The sequence below is a fragment of the Suricata suricatta genome, chromosome 6 (genome assembly GCF_006229205.1).
Source record: "Suricata suricatta isolate VVHF042 chromosome 6, meerkat_22Aug2017_6uvM2_HiC, whole genome shotgun sequence".
Lineage (NCBI taxonomy): Eukaryota > Metazoa > Chordata > Mammalia > Carnivora > Herpestidae > Suricata > Suricata suricatta.
The window spans coordinates 1,030,503-1,051,812 of NC_043705.1; the positions used below are offsets into that span (position 1 = coordinate 1,030,503).

Sequence of the window (21,310 nt, forward strand, 5' to 3'; positions counted from 1 at the left end):
CTGGCTGTGTGCATATCTTGTACTTTTATTTTGGCCTCTTTCTTGGCATTTTGTCTAAGTCTCTGCCTTCTGTATGTCTTTGAAGCCCATTATGTCTCCTGCTCTGGAGAGTAATGGCCTTACAAAGAAGAGGGCATACAGTGCCAGAGCCTGGGGTTCAGGGAGTGTCCCGGGTGTGTGCTGCGAGTACTCTGCTACTCTGTTTTGGCTGCACTGTCCCTCACGCCTGTCATGTGCATAGGCTTTGCTTGCCTGCAATGGGAAGTATTTGATCCTTGGTCATACTGCATTGAATTTTAACTAGTGTTCTATGGGATGCCCATTAAATGAGAGCTGATACTACTTCCACTAGAACTGAAGCCTTGCAGAACTCTCAGGTTGGGACACATGGTGTGTGAAAGGATCTTTGCTGGTCTTCTGGGGGAGGGGCATTGGGACTGAGCCAAACTGGACAGAGAAATGCAGGTCTGTCAGGTCACAATGGTGTTCGACTTTGTGTAAACTAGTTAGGCAGTGAGTGTTGGCACTTCAATGAACAGTCTTTGTTTTAAGTTCTACATTGTCTGATACACACATTGGTACTCAAGTTTTCTTTTGAAATTTGTTTTTGCAATAGATGTTTCTCCAACCCCTCACTTTCCATCTGCAGGTGCTTTGGGTATAAAATGGGTCTTTTGTAGATGATATATAGATGGGTCCTGGTTTTTAATCCATTCAGTCACCTTAGGTCTTTGATTGAAGTATTTAGTTTATTTACAGTCAAAGTAATATTGATAAGTATGTATGTATTACCAATTTATTATTTGGTTTATGGGTTCTTTCCTAAAGATATTCTATGGTTCTTTCATGTCTCTTTCATGATTCACATAATTTATTTAGAGCATATTTGGATTTATTGTTCTTTATTCTTTGATTATTAATCAGTGGTTCATGATACATGGATACCATTGAATATAACCTCTCCTTCATATAGCAGTCTATGTTATCTTGATGGACATTTAAGATTGAACCCATTCTTTTCTGATTCTCCCATATTTCCAGTCTATGTTATTATATTTTATATCCTTTTTTTGTGAGTTCCTCTACTGATATTATAGAGAGATACTCATTTTTACTGATTTTGTGTTTCTTACCTCCAAAAAGCCATTTTTGGTCTCTCCTTTCCATTCAAAGTGCCCCTTTTAATATTTCTTGCAGGACTCGTCTAGTGTTCCTAAACTCCTTTAGTTTTTGTTTTAATGGAAAACTCTTTATCTCTCCTTGTATTCTGAATGGTAGCCTTACTGGGTAGAGTATTCTTGGCTACAGATTTCTCCCATTCAGCACTTTGAATATATCATGTCACTTCCTTCCAGCTTGAAAATTTCCTTTGAAAAATCTGTTAGCCTTATGGGTTTTCCCTTCTAAGTTACTTTTTGTCTTTGTGCTTTTGAGATTTTTCTTTAACACCATATTTATCCAATTTGATTACAATATGTCTCAGAGTGGATCTTCTTTTGTTGAATTTGATAGGTTTCTGTCCCCCTTGGATCTGGATATGTTTCCTTACCCTGATACAGAAAATTTTAAGCTATTATTTCTTCAAATAAAGTTTTTTACTCCTTTTCTCTCCTCCTCCTCCTCCTCCTCCTCCTCCTCCTCCTCCTCCTCCTTCTGACTCCTATGTTTGAATGTTATTAGATTTGATGGAGTCCTTGAGTTTTCTAAGTCTCTTTTCATAACGATTTTCCTGTCTTTTGTTCAGCTTGATTACTATATGTTACTATGTCTTCTAGGTCACTAATTCTTTCCTTTGCTTCTTCCATCCTGCTATTCATTCTAACAAGTGTATGTGTCATTTTGTTTAGTGTACTTTTTCTTTCTGCTATGTTATTCCTTATATCTGTGTTAAGGGTCTCACCCATGTGCTCCACTCTTCTCTCAAGCCCAATGGGCATCCTTATGAATATTTCTTTAAATTCTCTCTCAGGCATGTTCCTCATATATTTTTACTTAGACCTCTGACTGTGGCGTTGTCCTATTCTTTCATTTGGAATATATTTCTCTGTCTCCTTAATTGTCTGTTTCTCTGTGTTAAGAAAGCCAGTTGAGTCTTCTGCTCTTGAAAGTACTTACTTTGTGAAGAGAAGGTCCTGGAGTGTTATGCAGTGTTGTGTCCCCTGTTCACCAGAGGGTGGCATTTCAGGAGAATATTCTATTTGTGTTGCTTATGCTCTTCTTTTGTGTTTGAGTCACTTTTCATGTGCAGTCACCTGTGTTGACTCTCTGCCTGTTGTGGACTATAATTTCTCTATGTTGTGTTAGTGGCAGAGAGTTTTGATGCAACCAAACCAGTTCTGAGGGGGTACACCCACCAGGGATCTTGAGAGTGGGGTGCAGTATTAGCAAAATATTCACTGAGTTAGTAGTCCTATGCCTTATTCTTCAAATTACTATAGCAGCTGAGGGCTGCATGAAGCGGGTGGAGGTGGGAGGCTAGGTACAGCCGGGTCCTGTGTAATGATGGCTGGGGATGTACAGCTCTGCAAGGTGTGCGATGGCTCCTGGGGGCACACACATGGACACAGCAACAGGTTCTGGAGCTGTGTGGGTGTATCATGCATCCTTTCCAACCACAATGTGATAAGACTAGAAATTGCAAGAAAAAACCTGGAAGAAACACAAATACAAAGGGGTTAAACATGCTACTAAACAATGAATGAATCTACCAAGAAATTAAGAAGGAAACCAAAGTAAAAATGAACACATAAGAGTCCAAATCTTTGAGATGTAGCAAAAGCTGTTCTCAAAGGAAGAGTATCATAATATAGGCCTATGTCAAATAATATGAAATAAACAATCTACATTTATATCTAAAGGTGGTATAAAAAACCCTAAAATAGTAGGAGGAGAGAAATAAATGAATTTTAGAACAAAAAAAAAAAACGAAAAAAAGAAAACCACGATAGAACAGATCAATGACACCAGGAGCTAATTGTTTGAAAACATCAATGAAATCCATAAAACTTTTGATAATTCGAACTCATAAAAAATGAGAAACAACTTAAGTAAATAAAATAAAAAATGAAGGAGGAAAAATAATACCTAACATCATAACACACATGGAATATAGAACACTAGTAGGAAACATTATGTGCCAGCCAATTGGACAATCTAGAATAAATGGATAAATTCCTAGAAATATAAAACCTTCCAAAACTGAATCAGGAAGAAACAAGAAATTTAAACAGATTGATTACTAACAACAAAGTTGAATTAGTATCAAGAAACTCCCAACAATAAAATCCAGGACCAGAAGGCTACAGATGTGAATTCTAATAAACATTCAAAGAGTTAATATCTACTATTCTCAGACTATTCTAAAAACTAAAAGAGGAGAAAAGCCTTCTAATAATAGCCTTCTATTAGGCCAGCATGCCCTCAAACCGAAACCAATAAAGACACTTGTAAAACTCTACACCAACATTTCTAATGAATATAGATGCAAAAATCCTCAACAAAATGTTAGCCAACCAAATCCAATAATACATTTAAAAAATCATTCACCACAATCAAGTAGAATTTATCCCAAAGTTGTGAGTATTGAACAATAAATAATTAATAATTAATCTATGTTAATTAACAAGAGACAAGATAAAACCCACATGATCATTTCAATAGGTGCAAGAAAAGAATTTGGCAAAGTGCAACATCCTTTCATGAAACCAACTCTCAATATGTTAGTTTAGACATAACATGCTCAGCATAGAAAGGCCGTAGATGTGAAAAACCTACAGCAATATCATACTCAGTAGCGGAAAACTGAAAGCTTTGCCTCTGAGATCAAGACACAAATATCATATGATTTCACTCATACATGAAATTTAAGAAACAAAACAGATGAACACAGGGGAAGGGAGGAGGAGAGAGGGAAAGAAACCATAAGATGCCCTTAACTGTAGGAAGGAAACTGAATGTTGATGGAGGGCGGTGGGCAGAGGATGGGCTAATTGGGTGGTGAGTATTAAGGAGTGATGGGTATTATATGTAAGTGATGAATCACTAAATTCTACACCTGAAACCAATTTTGCCACATATGCTAAGTAACTAGAATTTAAATAAAAACGAGGAATAAATAAAAAAATAAGGCACCAATGTTCAGTCTCACCACTTTTATTAAACTTGGTACTGGAAGGCCTAGCCACAGAAACCAGGCAAGCAAAAGACATAAAAAAAAAATCCTCATCCATAAGGAAAAAGTATAACTTTTACTATTTGCATATGACATGACACTATATAGGAAACCCTGAAGACTTCACCAAAAAATTTCTAGAACTGATAAAGGAATTATGTAAAGACAAAGGATACAAAATTAATATACAACAATGTGTTGTATTTATATATCCGAAAAATGATGTAGCAGAAAGATAAATTAAGAAAACAATTCTATTTCAATGGCACTAAAAAGAATAAAATACCTAGGAATAAACTCAACTAAAGAGATGAAATGCCTGAGCTCAGAAAACTATAAAACATTGATGAAATTGAAGATAAGAGCAGCAAATGGAAATATATCCCATGCTCATGAACTGGAATAATCAATATTGTTAAAATATCCTTAATACATAAAGCAATCTACAGATTGAATGAAATTCCTATCAAAATACCAACAATAGTGTTTACAGAACTAGAAGTAAACTGAAATTTCTATGGAACCACAAAAGTTCTCAAATAGACAAAACAATCTTGCAAAAAAACCCAAAAACAAATAAAAAGCTAGAGATATTGCCATCCCAGATTTCAAAGTATAACAATCAAAACAGTATGATATTGGCACAAAAACAGAAATATAGATCAACAGAACGGAATAGAGATCCCAAAAATAAACCTACAGATAATTGCTCGATTAATCTACCAACAAAGGATGTAAGAATATACAATGGGAAAAGACAGTCTTTCCAACAAATGATGTTGGGGAAACTGGATGGCAACCTGCAAAAGAATGGAATCGGACCACTTTCTTACATTGCACTCAAAAATAAACTCAAAATGTATTAGAGACCTAACAATGACACCTGAAATCAACACTCCTAGAAGAGAAGATTAGGCAGTAATTTACTTGACATCTGTTGTAGAAACAGTTTTCCAGATATCTTCTGAGGCAAGGAAAACAAAAACAAAATTAAACTATTGGAATTTCATTAAAATAAAAACCTTTTGCTTAGTGGAAAAAAAATTAATGAAACAAAAAGGCATCCTACTGAATGGGAGGAGGTATTTGCAAATGATATATCTAATAATATACGTAGTATCCAAAATTTATAAAGAACTTATTCAAGTCAACACAATAATAACCATCAACGTCATCATCTGTTTAAAAAATGGACAGAAGTCATGAATATACATTTTTCCAGAGAAGACATACAGATGTCCAAAACACACATGAAAAGATCTCCAACATCAGTAATCATCAGGGAAATGAAAATGAAAACCACAATGAGGGGTGCCTGGGTGGCTCAGTTAGTTGAGCATCTGACTCTTGATTTTGAGTCAGGTCACGATCTCATGGTCAGAGGATTAAGCTCCTCACTGGGCTCCACCCTGAGCATGGCTCCTGCTTAAGATTCTCTCTCTCTCTCTCTCTCTCTCTCTCTCTCTCTCTCTCTCTCTCTCTCCCCCCCCCCGCTCTCACCTTTCTTCCCCTCTCTCTCGAAATAAATAAACATTTAAAAAAATAAAACCACAATGAAATATAACCTCATGCCTGTCAGAATGCCTAAATCAGAAAGACAAAAAACAACAAGTGTTGGTGAGAGTGTGGAGAAAAAGAACACTCATGCAATGTTGGTGAGAAGGAAAATTGGTACCACTGTGCAAAACAGTATCGGAATTGTGCAAAAAATTAAATATAGAATAACCACGTGACCAAGCAATACCACTGTTGGATATTTGCCCAAAGAAAACAAAAATGCTAATTTGAAAAGATAGATGCATTTCTATGTTTATTTCTGCACTATTTACAATAGCCACAATACAGAATCAGTTCAAGTTTCCACTGATAGGTGAATGGAGAAAGGTGTGGTGTGTGTGTGTGTGTGTGTGTGTGTGTGTGTGTGTGTGTTGGAATACTACACAACCATACACAATAAGAAGATTTTGCCATTTACAATGGCATGGATGGACCTTGAGGGTACAATGCTAAGTGAAATAAATCAGACAGAGAAAGACAAAGACCATGTGATTTTGTACATATATGGAATTTAAAAAACAATGCGAATGAAGAAGAGAAAAAGAGAGAAACAAAAAGACATAATGAACAAATTGATGGTTGCCAGAGGAATGATGGGTGGGATGATGAAAGAAATAGATAAAAGTGGTTAAGAGCACACTTACCTTAAGGTAATCTTTAGAATTGCTAAATACTGTATATCCAGAATAATGTAACACAGTATGTTAACCATAGTTCAATTAAGAAAACCCACAAAGGAGTAGAATCAGACAGAGCATTATCATTCTAATTATGCCTCTGTTTCTCAACAGTTAAAAGTGATAACTCCGGGAGCACCTGGGTGGTTCAATCGGTTGAGCATCTGACTTCAGCTCATGTCCTGAGCTCATGATTCGTGGGTTCAGGCCGGGGTGAGCTCTGTGCTGACAGCTCAGAGCCTGGAGCTTGTCCTCGAATTCTGTGTCTCTCTCTCTCTCTGACCCTCCCCTGTTCATGCTGTTTTTCGTTGTCTCTCAAAAATAAATAAAACATAAATTTAAAAGAAGTGATAACTCCTTCCCTGACTTCCTATTCTTTATTTGAAATTATTATCACAGTTAGACATACAGATTCTATTATAAAATTCTTCCTTATCTCACTGAATTCATATATTTATTTTGATGCATATTTGAACACACAGCATTTATACAAACTCTAAACCATACAACCAATGTTTGCTACAGTTCAGTGAAATAGTGTATTTACAAAATTTTTTCAAGAATCAAGGTGCAAAAGTTGCTCCTGTCCAGTGTCGGGGCCGCCAAGTTTTCTGTCTGCCTCAGGCAAGGATTATCACTCTCTGGAGAGTGAACCAGCAAACAAAATTCGCATCTAGAGGCTGGAGACTGCCATTTCCTGGTCAAAATAACTTTGGCGTTATTTTGCTGGGCCAGACTGGAGTGGCCAAGGTGCACAAAAGATCAAAACCGTATTTTGGATTATTCAGTGCTAACTTCCCCCTTCCCAGCATTGCTGAGGCAAATCTGGGTGTTTCTTTTGATATTCATTTGACTCTGTTTACCTGGTAACTGACCTTGGTCACCTGCTTTGTTTTCCCGCCTTGAAACCTTCATAAGAGACAGTTTTCTGAATAAAGCTCTCTCTCTCTTTCGCCTGATCGAAAACCGTGAGTGCTGTCTTTACTCTCTGCGTCTCCCTCTCCTGCCCCCTTTTGTCTCTCCCTCCCTCAGGAAAAGAACCCGCGACGATTCTCTGCCCTGCCGGTGGGGGGCGGGGAGGGGGAAGAAACAGGTACCGCCTAAAGCCGGGGACGAGCGCTCCTGGACCTGGCGAGCTAGCGCACCGTGGCACCTGCAAGTGCCGCCCCAACCCGGGGTGGAAGCAGAAGGACAGGACGGGTGGACGAACGGACCCGGCTGTTGGGCTACGACAATTGGTGCCTCAACGCGGGGCTCAGTGAAGGAACGCGACCCTGAGTCCGGGCTAAGACAGTCCAGAAAAGAAATACTATAAGCAAAGACCATTTAGAGTGAAGTCTTGGGAAAGAAATCAGTGTTATAGAATAAACAACAAAAGGAGGTTGTTAAAAGTTTCATCTGGAAAATATATCTCCAAATTATGAAAATATGCTTTTAGACATATAAATGTAAGGTTTTGCCAACAATAATATAATTTTACTTATATGTATTTTCAAGGCCTAGAATATTCCATAGTTGTGCTTTTCCTTATGAATCAGACTTTATTTAGTTTGACTGGTTTATTGGTTCAACTACAAAATAATAGAATCACGCTCTTTCTTCCTATTTTATCTTTGACCAGAATGTGTGGATTTTGTCCTACTTTCCCTTAATTATGCCCCTCTACACATCTCTATCACATTCTAAGAAGACACAGTATAGGAAGAAATAAAATTTTGCCTCATGACAGCCTGCCTAAGTTTCTTCCATCTCAGCCACTACTTTGCAAAAAGTAAGCCACAGGTACATCTAGAGATACAAGAAAACCAAAAGACTAAATATGATATTTATAAATTAAGAAAAAAGAAATGATGAATTTATGTATTTTGGAGAAAAGACATTAAAGAATAGATTGACTAAAGTATGTACTTTCTGTTGCTAGTGAGTAATGGCGAAGTTGAGACTAGACATATGTATTCCATAGTATGTTATAGAATGTTGAATAAATAATTAACCAAAAAAAAGGGAAATAATGACCCAAGTAGGCTTTTATTAAAAATTTTGTTTTTACCACACAAAAAAGAGATGTTCATCACAGTATTTCGTTAAAAATACACGTTTTTTATAATCATATGAAATTTAGTCCCATAATCTTTCCTAAAACTTTCTTTAGTGCCCACTTAACCTCTTTATTTCTCGAAGTATAGATGACAGGGTTGAGCATGGGGGTCACCACAGTGTAAAAGAGGGAAACAAACTTCCCCTGCTCCTTGGATCTGCTCTTGGCTGGCTGCAGGTACATGAAGATGATGGTTCCATAGAAGATGATGACAACCATCAGGTGGGAGGAGCAGGTCGCAAAGGCTTTCTTTCTTCCAGAAGCTGACTTAATCCTCAAAACTGTTTGGGCAATGTAGCCATAGAAAACCAGGATGAAGGAGATAGGTACTATGAGGAAGATGATGCTAGCTACAAAGAGCTCAGCCTCATTAAAAGTTGTGTCCACACAAGCCAACTTGATGAGCCCTGGAACTTCACAGATAAAATGATCCACTTGAAAATGCCCACAGAAGGGTAGCTGCAGGGTGAGAGTGGACTGTATTAGAGTAGTGACCACCCCACTGAGCCATGACGAAGATGCCAGGGCCGTGCAGAGACGGGGATGCATTAAGGCAGTGTAGTGGAGCGGACGGCAGATGGCAACGTAGCGATCATAGGACATCACGGCTAGGAGGACACACTCTGTAGATCCCAGGGCAAGAGAGACATAGAGCTGAACCACACAGCCACCATAGGTGATTTTTTTCATAGGATCCCACAAGTTTACTAGGAGCTGAGGAATGACACTGCTGGTAAAGCAGAGATCCAAAAAGGAAAGATGAGAAAGGAAAAAATACATTGGTGTGTGAAGCTTGGATTCCAGACGAGACAGCAGAAAGATGGTGGTGTTCCCCAAAATGGTAAGTAGATACAAGATCAAGATGACCACAAACAGAGCCTCCCGTAACCGAGGGTGATCAGAAAACCCCAACAGGATGAAACCTGTTAGGTTGCTCTCATTGGTACTCCTCCTCATTCCCATGTATGAAGTACGTTTTCAAAGACTGTTATACCTGAGAAAAATGACACAATACATAAGGTCAAATGAGACAATGTCAGCTCGCCCCAAAATATTCTATGTTAAGTTCTTAGAACTTAGTCCTTAAATCTAGTGACTTAGATCTATTTTCCTACCATGTTCATTCTAAATTAATGCAATGCGTATCTTCTTAATATGTTAGCTGTCCTCTGGTGGTCTCCAAAATAGAGAAGAGCAGACATATTTAAAAACATCATCATCAAGCTATGATAATTAAAACCTACAGTACTGGCATAAAGATAGACAAATAGATCAGTGGAGAAAATGAAGGTCCTGGAGATCACGAGGAAAAGATAGTCTCTTCAATAAATGGTGCTGGGAAAGCTAAATAAACACATGCAAAATATTGAAATTGGATCTCTAGCATACACCATATGCACCGTCAATCAACTCAAAATGTATTAAAAACTTAAATGTAGGATCTAAAACTAAACTCTTAAAAAACATAAAGGAGAAGCTTCATGACATTGACCTTGGCAATGATTTTACAGATATGACACGAAAATCATAGGCAATAAAAGCAAAAATCTAGGAAATGGGAAAAATATTTGTAAAACATATATCCAAAAAGGAGTTAATATCGAAAATATATAAGAATTTCAGATGAAAAAACACAGAAATAAATAAATAAATAATAACACGATTCAAAAATAGACAAAAGTCTTGATATACACTTCTAAGACACACAAATTTTTGATAGGCATAGGAAAAATGATCAGTATCACTAATCATCAAGATAATGCAAATATGGAACAAATGAAATATCACCTAACACTGGTAAAGTTAGATGCAATTAAAAAGCAAAGCATAGTCAGGGTGTCTGGGTGGCGGAGGTAGTTAAGCATCTGACTTTCAATTTCAGCTCAGGTCACGATCTCGTGGTGTGTGATTTCAAGCTCATGTTAGGCCCTGTGCTGACAGCATGGAGCCTGCTTTGGATTCTCTCTCTCCCTTTCTCTGTCCCTTCTTGGCTTATGTTGCTTGTTCTCTTTCTAAATAAATAAACAAATAAATAAATATTTAAAAAGAGATAGCAAATGTTCACAAGATTTTGAAGGAGTTAGAACCCTTGTATAATGTGGATGAGAATGTAAAATGGTAGAGGCACTATGAAAAACAGAATCAGCATTCCTCAAAAAATTAAAGCTGTCATATGATTCAACAATCCCATTTCTGGTATATATTCAAAAGAATTGAAATTAGTATCTCAAAAAATATCGTAATTTTTAAAATTTTTTTCCAAAGAGATACCTTTATTTTTGTGTTCATTGAAGCATTATTTACAATAGCTATCTATGGATAAATGGAGAAAATGGTGTTCATACTCATCCTTAATAATGGAATATCATTTGACATTAATGCAATGTTACTCAGCCTTTAAAAATAAATAAATCCTGCAATGCACAACAATACAGATAGGCTTGGAGAGCACTATGCTAAGCAAAATAAGCTACAAAAGGACAAATAGTCTTCTGACGTGAAGTATGTAAAATAGTCAAGCCAGAAACAAAAATAAACTGGTGGTAGCCAGGGGATGGGAGGAGAGGAAACAGGAAGTTGTTCAACAGCCATACAAGATGAATAAATTTTAGAAAATTACTGGCCATTATATCTCTTGAATTTAACAATGTTGTATTATGTACTTAATCATTGGTGAGAGGGTGAATTATGTTAAATATTCCTATTGTGCGTGCACACACACACATACACACAAACACACAAGGAAACTTTTGGAGGTAATTTAATACCTTGATTGTGGAAATGGTTCAAGAATATATAGAGTCATCAACTGAATACATAAATATGTGCAGATTTTTGTGAATCATTTACACCTCAATAAAACTATGTGTCGGGGTAAGCAACAATTATATGCTGTAGGAAAAAAATTAGACCATCATTTCCATGCAACCAAATTTACCCCTTTATATTAATGTCTTTCTAGTTACTGAAAAAAGAAAAACAGCTAATTTCAACAGAAGATTTAAAAAACAGTTTTTAATTAAGTAATTTTCAATCAAGAGGGAATAAAAACATTTTTAATCACCCAAAAATAGTGGAACATTGTTTTCTTTCTATCTTTAAAAATATACCACATATGATAGGCCTTACAATTTTTAGAAACTGGCATTACTTTACAAATCCACTCCTGAGAGCTCTTGTGACCCAGTCAAAGGCACATCAGCTTGCTTAGCAGCACTCAGATCCAATCCTTGATCTGGTTAATTCTATACACTACTTTTCGTCTTCTTTCTCTCAGTGTTTATTTGCTTTAAAAAAAATTACCTGCTTTTTTTCCCCAGAGACCTAGGATCCTCCAGGCTCCAGAATCAAAATTTCAGGAAATGAAATGCTATCCATATGAGTTTAGATTTATCTTTTTCCTGGAATCATGTGTATTTTAGTTATCACTTCAAAATGTGAATGCAATGTGGTTTCTGTTTTGAAAACAAATAATTAAGGGAATATTCTATTTCCGATGATGGTATTGTACCTAATTTATAAAAAATTACTACTTAGCAAACAGTAATTATGGCTTTATCATTAAAAAGTCCTTTCTGGGGCACCTGGGGGTCACATGACTGTCCGAGTCTTGATTTCAGCTCAGATCATAATCCCAGGGATCAATTCTCACATAGGCTCCATGCTGAGCATGAAGCCTGCTTGAGATTCTCTGTCTCCCTTTGCCTCTTCCCCAACTCATACTCTCTCTTCCAAAAAAGCCCATTCCATGTAGTACCATTGTATATAAAAGGAGAAACCTAACAGAGGACCATAGGGAGGGGAAGGGGGAAAGAGAGTTGGGGAGAGAGAGGGACACAAAGCCTGAGAGATTATTGAATACTGAAAATGAATCCAGGGTTGAAGGGGGAGGGGCAGGGGAAGGGAGGTGGTGGTAATGGAGGAGGGCACTGTGGGGAAGAGCACTGGGTGTTATATGGAAACCAATTTGACAATAAACCATTATAAACAATAAAAGAACTGCCCCCCAAAAAGTTCATTCTTTCTTTTATACCACAGCTACCAAAGAAATTTCTCTCAGTAACACTGTATTTTAATACTACACACTCCAAAACATTTGTTCTTAATTATATGGGAAACTTGCTAGTGGGTTAATTTTATGGAACTGTACTAGATAGTATACAACATCGTTTCTACTCATTCACCAGACGAGGTTGTACCTATGTCTGCTCACAACTGATTCGTGACCCCAGGGGTCACATATAATATCATTTTGGATCTCCCAGTCCTTGGAGTGTTCAGCACAAAGTAGTCTCTCAAAAATTATTCAGCAATTAACCCAAATTATATTCACCAAATTATACCTATTTCGTTTTCCTTGAGGAGACTACCACGTCTCTAGTCAACTAGTCAACCAATACATATGTAGTCAATGAGTAAATACTAGATATCATTACCAAATAAATGAATGAGCAGGTCTTACCTGTCTTTCTCCAAATTGGAGCTGCCTCAAACATATGCTACTCTGTCATATATTTAAACATTGCTATATTAGAATGGTGACAACACAGGAAACAGTCGATGCTGGCGAGCATGCTGCAGGAGGACCCTCTTCCACTGCTGGTGGGAACGCAAAACTGGGGCGGCCACTTCGGACAACAGTGTGGCGAGTGCTCAAAAGTTAAAAATGGAACTACCCTATGACCCAGCAACTGCACTACTGAGTGTTTACCCTAAGGTTACAAAAATACTAATTTGAAGGGATATATCCACCCCTACGTTTATAGCAGCACTATCAACAACAGCCAAACTATGGAAAGACTCAAACGTCCATTGACTGGTGAATGGGTAAAGAAGAAGTGTATACACTTGTTATATTCTCTGACTCATTGCTGTGAAACAAATAAATAATAGAAATATAGGTGGAAGAGGATGCCAAAATTTCAGTTGGGAATTATTAAAAGAACTTGAATATTACAATGTAAGCATACTTTTGAGTGCTCTTTTTAAACAAGATAAAATGAGAAACAAATTAAGGTAAATAAGTTTTTAAATATTAGAAAATAAAACACTAAAACAAAAATAACCTTTTATGTAACATAATAAACAAAAGTAATCACAGATATTAATAAAACATACCCTAAAAGGTATTAAAAACTACCATATTAAACATAACAGAATAAAATTAACAAGATAACATTAAAAACTATTTCAAGAACAGCTTAATAATTTAATAATTTCTGTATTAAACAGCAATATAAGGGGTTATATTGTAAACAATTTGTATTTTTATTATAGAACTGTAAAATACCTGCATTACAAAATATTATCATTATTTTCTATTTAATTTTTTAATGTTTATTTATTTTTGAGACAGAGAGAGACAGAGTGTGAACAAGGGAGGGGCAGAGAGAGGGGGAAACACAGAATCTGGAACAGGCTCCAGGCTCTGAGCTGTCAGCACAGAACCTGATGCAGGGATTGAACACATGAACTGTGAGATCATAACCTGAGCCAAAGTTCAACACTTAACCAACTACGCCACCCAGGCGCCCTTCTTATCATTATTTTATTAATAAAAGCTGAAAATATCTGTAAAAAAGAGCCATTTCCTTAAATATACAGTGGTATGATGGTAACAATGAGATCATCTAATTGGAACTGAAAAAAATCATGCTAATAGTTGCTTCTTTCATCAATATCTAAGGAATGTCTCAAAATCCAACGGAACATCCCTTCCAGTCCCCTCAGATGTTGACCATGTCCCCCTGCACTTCTGTTTCTTCTTTCTGTGCACACTAGTCTCCTTGCCACTCAGTGCATACTGTAGCCTGGGCCCTAAACTACCATATGAAGCTCAGTTTCGGGTTTGGCCACTGATAAGACCTAACATGAACACTCTGGGTCCCTTTGTCCAGAGCCTGCTGGTGGTGACATGGGGCATCCCATGGATAGGGTTCTCTACATCTTTGAAGATGATGCTTTCTGGCCACGCCTCACCTATAAAGACCATTATTTGTGCCACCTTCAGAAGATGAAATGATCAATGTTATTTTGGATATACCTCCAGCCTATCTACCTTAAAACATAGTAAATTCTGGGTGTTTTCATATCACCCTGTGTCCAGCCGGGTGATCACATTAGCATGGATAAAGCCTTTGCTCCTGCTTGTGCTGGACATTACCCAGCTGCTCACACCCTCTCCTGAGCTCATTCCTCCATTGGGAACCTGTTCAGACCCTGCCTGTTCACCAGACTCCGGCTCTAGTGCTCACTCTCAAAGTTTGTGATTCTAGATGGACCCTATCGTAAATACTGCATGGACTGGGGCAACCAGGGCACTCAGTCACTGAAGCATCCAATTCTTGAATTTGGCTCAGATCATGATCTCGCAGTTCATGAGACTGAGCCCCATGTAGGACTCTGCACTGACAGAATGGAGTCTGTTGGGATTCTCTCTCTCTCTCTTTCTCAAGATAAAAAAACAAATAAACTTTTAATATAAGAAATACTACATGTATCAACAAATGTTGTGCACTCCCTTATCATGCCTCTTTCTCTATGGGAAATTATTTTCATTTCTGAAGTCTGTGATCCATTATTTCACCACGTCATTGGAGGGCGTGAGTTGAAAGTGCTGTCGCAGTGCCGAGCCCATGTGTTATTAATCTCCTCTAAATACCTTTCAGTATACAAATGTTGCTGTGAACCATTTAACCTGTGACTCTATTCTGCTGGACTCTTTGTTTTCATTTCTAAGATCCAACAGCAAAACACAAAGTAAGAGCTTATTTTTAAATATACTAATAACAACTTTCCAAATAGAATAGGAATAATTCTAGGCCAAAGGACATGAATAGTGTCGCCTGACTAGATGTGGCTTTTAATAACAAGAAAAGTTGCACTAAAAAGTGATTTTAAAAATTTAGTTCAAATGCTCTTTCAAAACCTGAGAAGATTATGAAATGTGCTATGAAAGTAGGAGTCATACAGATTGTCAACACAATCAAACATACCCCCAGAGCAGGTCAGGACACTGAGGCTTCAATTAGACAAAGAAGCAAAGGGGGTGGTAAGTATGTCATATATTAATCTCCTCTTAGACCTGAATTTTTGTGAATTTACTTGTAGTCATAATTAAGATCAATTGGTGGAGCAAATCATGTCTATCCCGACTTAATTTCCTTTTGATTCAATGAGATTATCTCTACCTCCTGGCAAGATGTTTCACAAAAGTGTATCACATGCAAAAATATGTGGGTGGAATAATTTTGTTTCCATTTTGAAGAATATAGAAATCTCAGGAATAAACAATTTATTTTTTAATAATTTATTGTCAAATTGGTTTCCATATAACACCCAGTGCTCTTCCCCACAAGTGCCCTCCTCCATTACCACCACTTCCCTTCCCACTCCCCACCCTTCAACCCTCGGTTTGTTTTCAGTAATAAACAACATAAACCCAGCCTTCGCTGCCTTTAAGCAGAGAGGATACTGGACATCAAAAAGACAGCGAGAAAAACAGAGTGAGTGAGACACAGAAAGAGAGAGAGAGAGAGATAGAGACAGACAGAGACAAAGACTAAGACAATTTTATGAGAAGTTTTCTGTTTGGTTTAGAACTAGTCAAAGACAACATGAAAAGACTAGTCTGCAATTCACAGACTTCACAATCCTGAGTTGCTTTAATTTCACAGTTTGATCTACATGCAGCAAAACATACAACCTGCCTACACATGTAAGTGTACCTACTTCAGGCCAAAAATATACATTCTGGCTGCAGGGGTTACTTTCTTGTCCATGGCATCTTCAGGTGCCGGGGTCTTGAAAGGAAATAAATAGGTGTCCCCAGATTGATGTCCCAGAGCCACAGGAATTGTTCAAGAAATGACAGGCTAGGAACCAGCTTGAGATTATGAGAAAACGAGGCATCCAAGCTATTATAGAGGCTGGTCACTGACCGCCACCCAAATCAGGACGCCCAGAAAGATGATACCTGATCTGTCTCCTCTACCTGGAAACGTGTGTGATGATGTTGAAACCATCTTTCAATGTCTGGTGCACAGGTCCAGTCTGACCCTCAATTATAATAAACTAGTATCACAACAACTAGAAAGCTTTTCCTCTGGGGCCTGAATTTCTCTGCAACAGCTCAAAAAGTTGTTGCTCCTGGTCCACTCAGTACAATATAGAAATGCTCCGTTCAAATAAGGGGAAAAATTAAATGGTTTCTAACTATGTGCGGTGTTGGTGCTTGCTTGGCAATGTGTCAGAAGAAGGTGAGCTATCCTCTGACTACTCTGCTAAGAAAAAGAACTTGGAAGTGAGAAACCCCAATGACTTACCTTTGTGATTAGTAAATGGCTTAAGTAGGAAAGAAAAACTGGCCTGTTGATGTGTCCTAATTGCATCCCCAGAAGGGTAAGAGAATTAGGATCTTCCCCCAATGGAAAATATGTAACTCATTAAAGTGTCTATAACATAGGATCCTGGTACTTGGTCATGCACAGGTGCCCTGCACTTATAATTTCCCCATATCACTTAAGGGTTGACCAAGCAAGACATCAGGAGTTTACTTCGACACTTCCTAAAACATTTCCCAATTAAATTCATCCTCATTATCCTATGGTATTACAATATGTGGTAGAGAAATAATTTATTTCAGCAAATACGGAGCATTCAGAGAAATTACAGTAATTTAGAGAAATAACCTCAAAGGTAAACCTCTTGAGTAATTGGCTCACAATATAAAGGTGATAATGAACTGAGTTCCAATGGGATACCAAACTCCAGGCATCATTGTTCTCTGCTATTCTCACTGCCCACTTACATTTTTGAGCAGAAAAATTAATACTTCCATTCCTATTTCTCTTCTCTACTCTTATAACACCTCAATTGTCCTATATAAGTAAAAAAATAAATTGTTGCCTATTGTTATTCAAAATAAGAGAGTTCTCAGGGCACCTGGGTAGTTCAGTCGGTTAAAGCATCTGACTTCAGCTCAAGTCATGTACTCACGGTTTGTGGGTTTGAGCCTCATGTCAGGTTCTGTGCTGACTGCTCAGAGCATAGACCCTGCTTCAGATTCTATGTCTCCCTCTCTCTCTGACCCTCCCCGTTCATTCTCATTGTCTCTCTCTCGCTCTCTTTCTCTCAAAAATAAATAAAAACAAAAGAAGAGAGTCCTCATATTTTCTTGGTTATCTAAGTCTCTGATCATGTTTATCGACAATTCCCAATTCTACCCAAATATTCTATTTTCATTTCCCATGTATTTTTCTAGATAATTAAGTCCTGGTTTACTTGGAGTTCAGAGATGTTTGTGCCTTCCTCAGAACAAAAGAGAACATTCTATTTCCAACTATATCTTGCTATATTCTTCTATATTCTCTGGCTTTTCTAATAACTTTAGAGAAAATGTTCTCTCTGTCCTCTAAAATGGATTGTACCACTAGATAATTTGGTTTCTGTTACAAGCTGTCAGCCTGTTTAAAATTCACCCATGGATTCTTTTGTTTCTTATACACATAATAATTTATCTGTAACTCAGCAATAATAACATAAACTCTTTATCCTTCTTCAAGTTTAGGTACCATGGTTTAGATAACCTTGCTCTGCAACCACATCAATTTAGTAAAATAAAAAAAATAGTATTAATCTTATAACTTGACTGAGATAGATTGGATTTTACAATCAACTTGCTGAAAGTGAGTTTTCCCCCTAACACTGACTTATTTGTTAGATATTAGACACTATCACATACTGAAATGTTACCAATTAACTGAGTTGGACCATTAGTAGATAAACTCTATAAAGGCATGGGTATTGTTTCCTTCATATCTGAGCCCTCAATGTCTCAATAATTGTTGAAAAAATAAATGAATTTCTTAAGGGAGTTAAGACAAATATGTGTTCAATGAGGCACTACAAACTGCATGCACCTAGTTATGAAGGCTAGAGGGTATAATGGAAAAGGTGGTCAATTAATTAAATAAATCTCTCTCCATCTAGTAAGGAAGCCATCTCAGCAGTGCACAAATATTAGAAAATTAATATGGAAAAAAGTGGGTAAACTACACAGAATTGCGTATAGTTTACAAACAGTAGGCAAAAGAAAGGGCAGGACTTAAGGTAGTCTCTCTTCCACTTTGTAATATCAAGAAGAACAATAAAGAACCCAAATCAGGGACCTTTTGATTTAGTTCTGCTGTGATCATTTTGAGGCTGTTTTAACACACACAAGGGGAGAAGCAAAATACATAGCTGAACATAATAGTGTGGATAGAAAATGTCTTTGTTGAAATATAAATCTGGGGACCACTAGTAAATATATTCTACTTTAAATTGTGATTAAGTCAAAACATAGTTGCCATCCTCAGAAACCTACTAAGGAGAGAAATATGAAAAATCAGAAACTTGTCAAACCGGAGGAAAAGTGCAGCAATAGAGATGAATTCATGTGTAATGGACTCACTCAGGAGGCTTGACCATAATCTGAGGGGCTCAATAGTCCATGGTCTATTGAAAGAGCAATGCCACTAAGACTTGGAGTTTGCTGTTTTTGTTTAGAACAAATGGCCAAAATGCCTCAATTACTGCACAATATAAAACGTATAATCATCCCAGCTAGCCTATAATTGTGGCTATTAAATGCAATAAATTTATGAATAAGCTTTATTAAAAGTCAAACACCTAAGAGAGTGATCTAATTTTAAAATGAGTTGCTCAATACTATACATTCCAGTTTATACATGGTGTAAGGGTCATGCAAATTGTTGAGGTCACACCATTATTATGTGATGAAATGAGCATTCAAACTCAAAAATTCAAATGCTATTGATTTTTTTCTACCCAAACCCACTAGAGGTTAATGAACACAACTAGATAATTTATTGAGTCATCATCCATTAAGTGAATCAGCCTTAATAACCACCTTCTAAAACAATTCTTGATACTCATGTTTCACTGAGTCATAATGTTCTCCCAAGAACTTTTCTCAGTGCTAGCCTCACTTCTTTGTTTCTCAAGGTGTAGATGAGGGGGTTGAGTATGGGAGTCACCACAGTGTAAAAGAGGGAAACAAACTTTCCCTGGTCCTTGGATCTGCTCTTGGCTGGCTGCAGGTACATGAAGATGATGGTTCCATAGAAGATGATGACAACCATTAGGTGGGAGGAGCAGGTCCCAAACACTTTGTGTTGTCCAATGGCTGACTTGATCTTCAGGACTGCTCTGGCAATGTGCCAGTAGGAGATCAGGATGAATGACAAGGGCACCACCAGGAATAAAACACTAGCCACAAAGAGTTCCACCTGATTGAAAGTTGTTTCCACACAAGCTAACTTGATGAGCACAGGGACCTCACAGAAAAAGTGATCCACTTGGTGGTGCCCACAGAAAGGCAGCTTCAGGGTGAGAGTGGACTGTATAAGGGTGGTAGCCACTCCACTGAGCCATGCCACAGATGCCAGGGCATGACAGAGGCCAGGGCGCATGGCAAAGGCATAATGTAGAGGACGGCAGACAGCAACGTACCGATCATAGGCCATCACAGCCAGAAGGACACACTCCGTAGATCCCAAGGCAAGAGAGACATAGAGCTGAACCACACAGCCACCATATGTGATGGACTTGTCTGAACTACCCAGGTTGACTAGAAGCTGAGGAATAATGCTGCTGGTGAAACAGAGGTCCAGGAAGGATAGATGGGAGAGGAAAAAGTACATAGGAGTGTGGAGTTTAGAGTCCAAGAGGGATACTAGGATGATGGTAGCATTGCCTAGGAGCGTCATCAGGTAGAGAAACAAGATTACCCCAAAGAGAATCAGCTCAAGCTGAGGCCGGTCAGAAAAGCCTACCAAAATGAACCCAGGGAAGGTGCTGTCATTGTTCAAACGCATTACTCTTGCTTTGATTATTAACTCCAGAGTGATAAAGTCACACGAAACAGAAATTGCAAGGATTTTATGTCAACTCTTTCACAGTTATGGTCTAAGTGTTGAAAAATAAAACTTTGGATGTAGGTAAAGATAAAGAGCCAATGTAGAGAATACCGTGTCTAATGTCATTGAATATCCCATGAAGTGGCATACATGGTCTGTGGATTGTAGACTTTCCATCTACCTTGAGGACAAAATAAAAGTTACAATGGATCAAGGATGAGTCTCCCCTCACTGTTTTATCAATAACCTTTTTTTCAATAATAGTAATAGAATCTTGTAGGAAATGTGGGAATTACAAATACTGTACTGCATTCTCAGAATCTATCAAATGGATGGGTAAATAAGGTAAGAACATGATGAAACATGTCAGAATGTACAACATATCACTTGGATAAGCAATGTGTTATGAGAATGCAAAGTAGCAAGAAGAATCTATAGAGGGGAAGTTTAGATTAAGTTCAAGGGTAAGGTTACATCTTGCTCTTAAAAAAAATAAGACGGAGGGAATGCCTGGGTGCCTCAGTCAGTTGAGCATCTGACTCTTGATTTTGGCTCAGGTCTTGATCCCAGGGTGATGGGCTCTAGTCTCCACGTGGGGTTCTTTGCTGAGGGTGTAACCTGCTTGGGATTCTCTGTCTCTCCATCTGTCCCTCTCCCCCTGCCTCTCTCTTGTTCTCTCTCTCTCTCTCAAAAAAAAAAATGAGGAGAGTAATTTAAAAAAACATAGAATTGCACAGTGGTAAGAAATGAGCACAGAAATAGATGGTACACTATATAGTGTCATCAAAAAAATGAGCTAAATTCGATGTGTGATTATTGCATATGCTCGATATGCCATATAACAGAATATGATATTTCTAAGGTAAATTTGAGCAATTTTTTCAAA

At 37.6% G+C, this 21,310-nt stretch overlaps 2 protein-coding genes across 2 annotated transcripts; both read right to left on the reverse strand.

Moving 5' to 3' along the window:
• Positions 1-8,512: 8,512 nt before the first annotated feature.
• Positions 8,513-9,466, reverse strand: LOC115294260 (olfactory receptor 2G2-like). The gene has a single exon (XM_029942014.1). It carries the CDS (start codon positions 9,464-9,466, stop codon positions 8,513-8,515), a length of 954 nt encoding a protein of 317 aa, XP_029797874.1.
• A 9,986-nt stretch (positions 9,467-19,452) lies between these two features.
• On the reverse strand, positions 19,453-20,382 carry LOC115294172 (olfactory receptor 2G2-like). Its single transcript, XM_029941904.1, has one exon. It carries the CDS (start codon positions 20,380-20,382, stop codon positions 19,453-19,455), a length of 930 nt encoding a protein of 309 aa, XP_029797764.1.
• Positions 20,383-21,310: the final 928 nt, after the last annotated feature.

What these genes read in the sequence shown, in the direction of transcription:
- LOC115294260 (XM_029942014.1), bottom strand. Translation starts at nt 9,466, where the DNA reads ATGGGAATGAGGAGGAGTACCAATGAGAGCAACCTAACAGGTTTCATC.
- LOC115294172 (XM_029941904.1), bottom strand. Translation starts at nt 20,382, where the DNA reads ATGCGTTTGAACAATGACAGCACCTTCCCTGGGTTCATTTTGGTAGGC.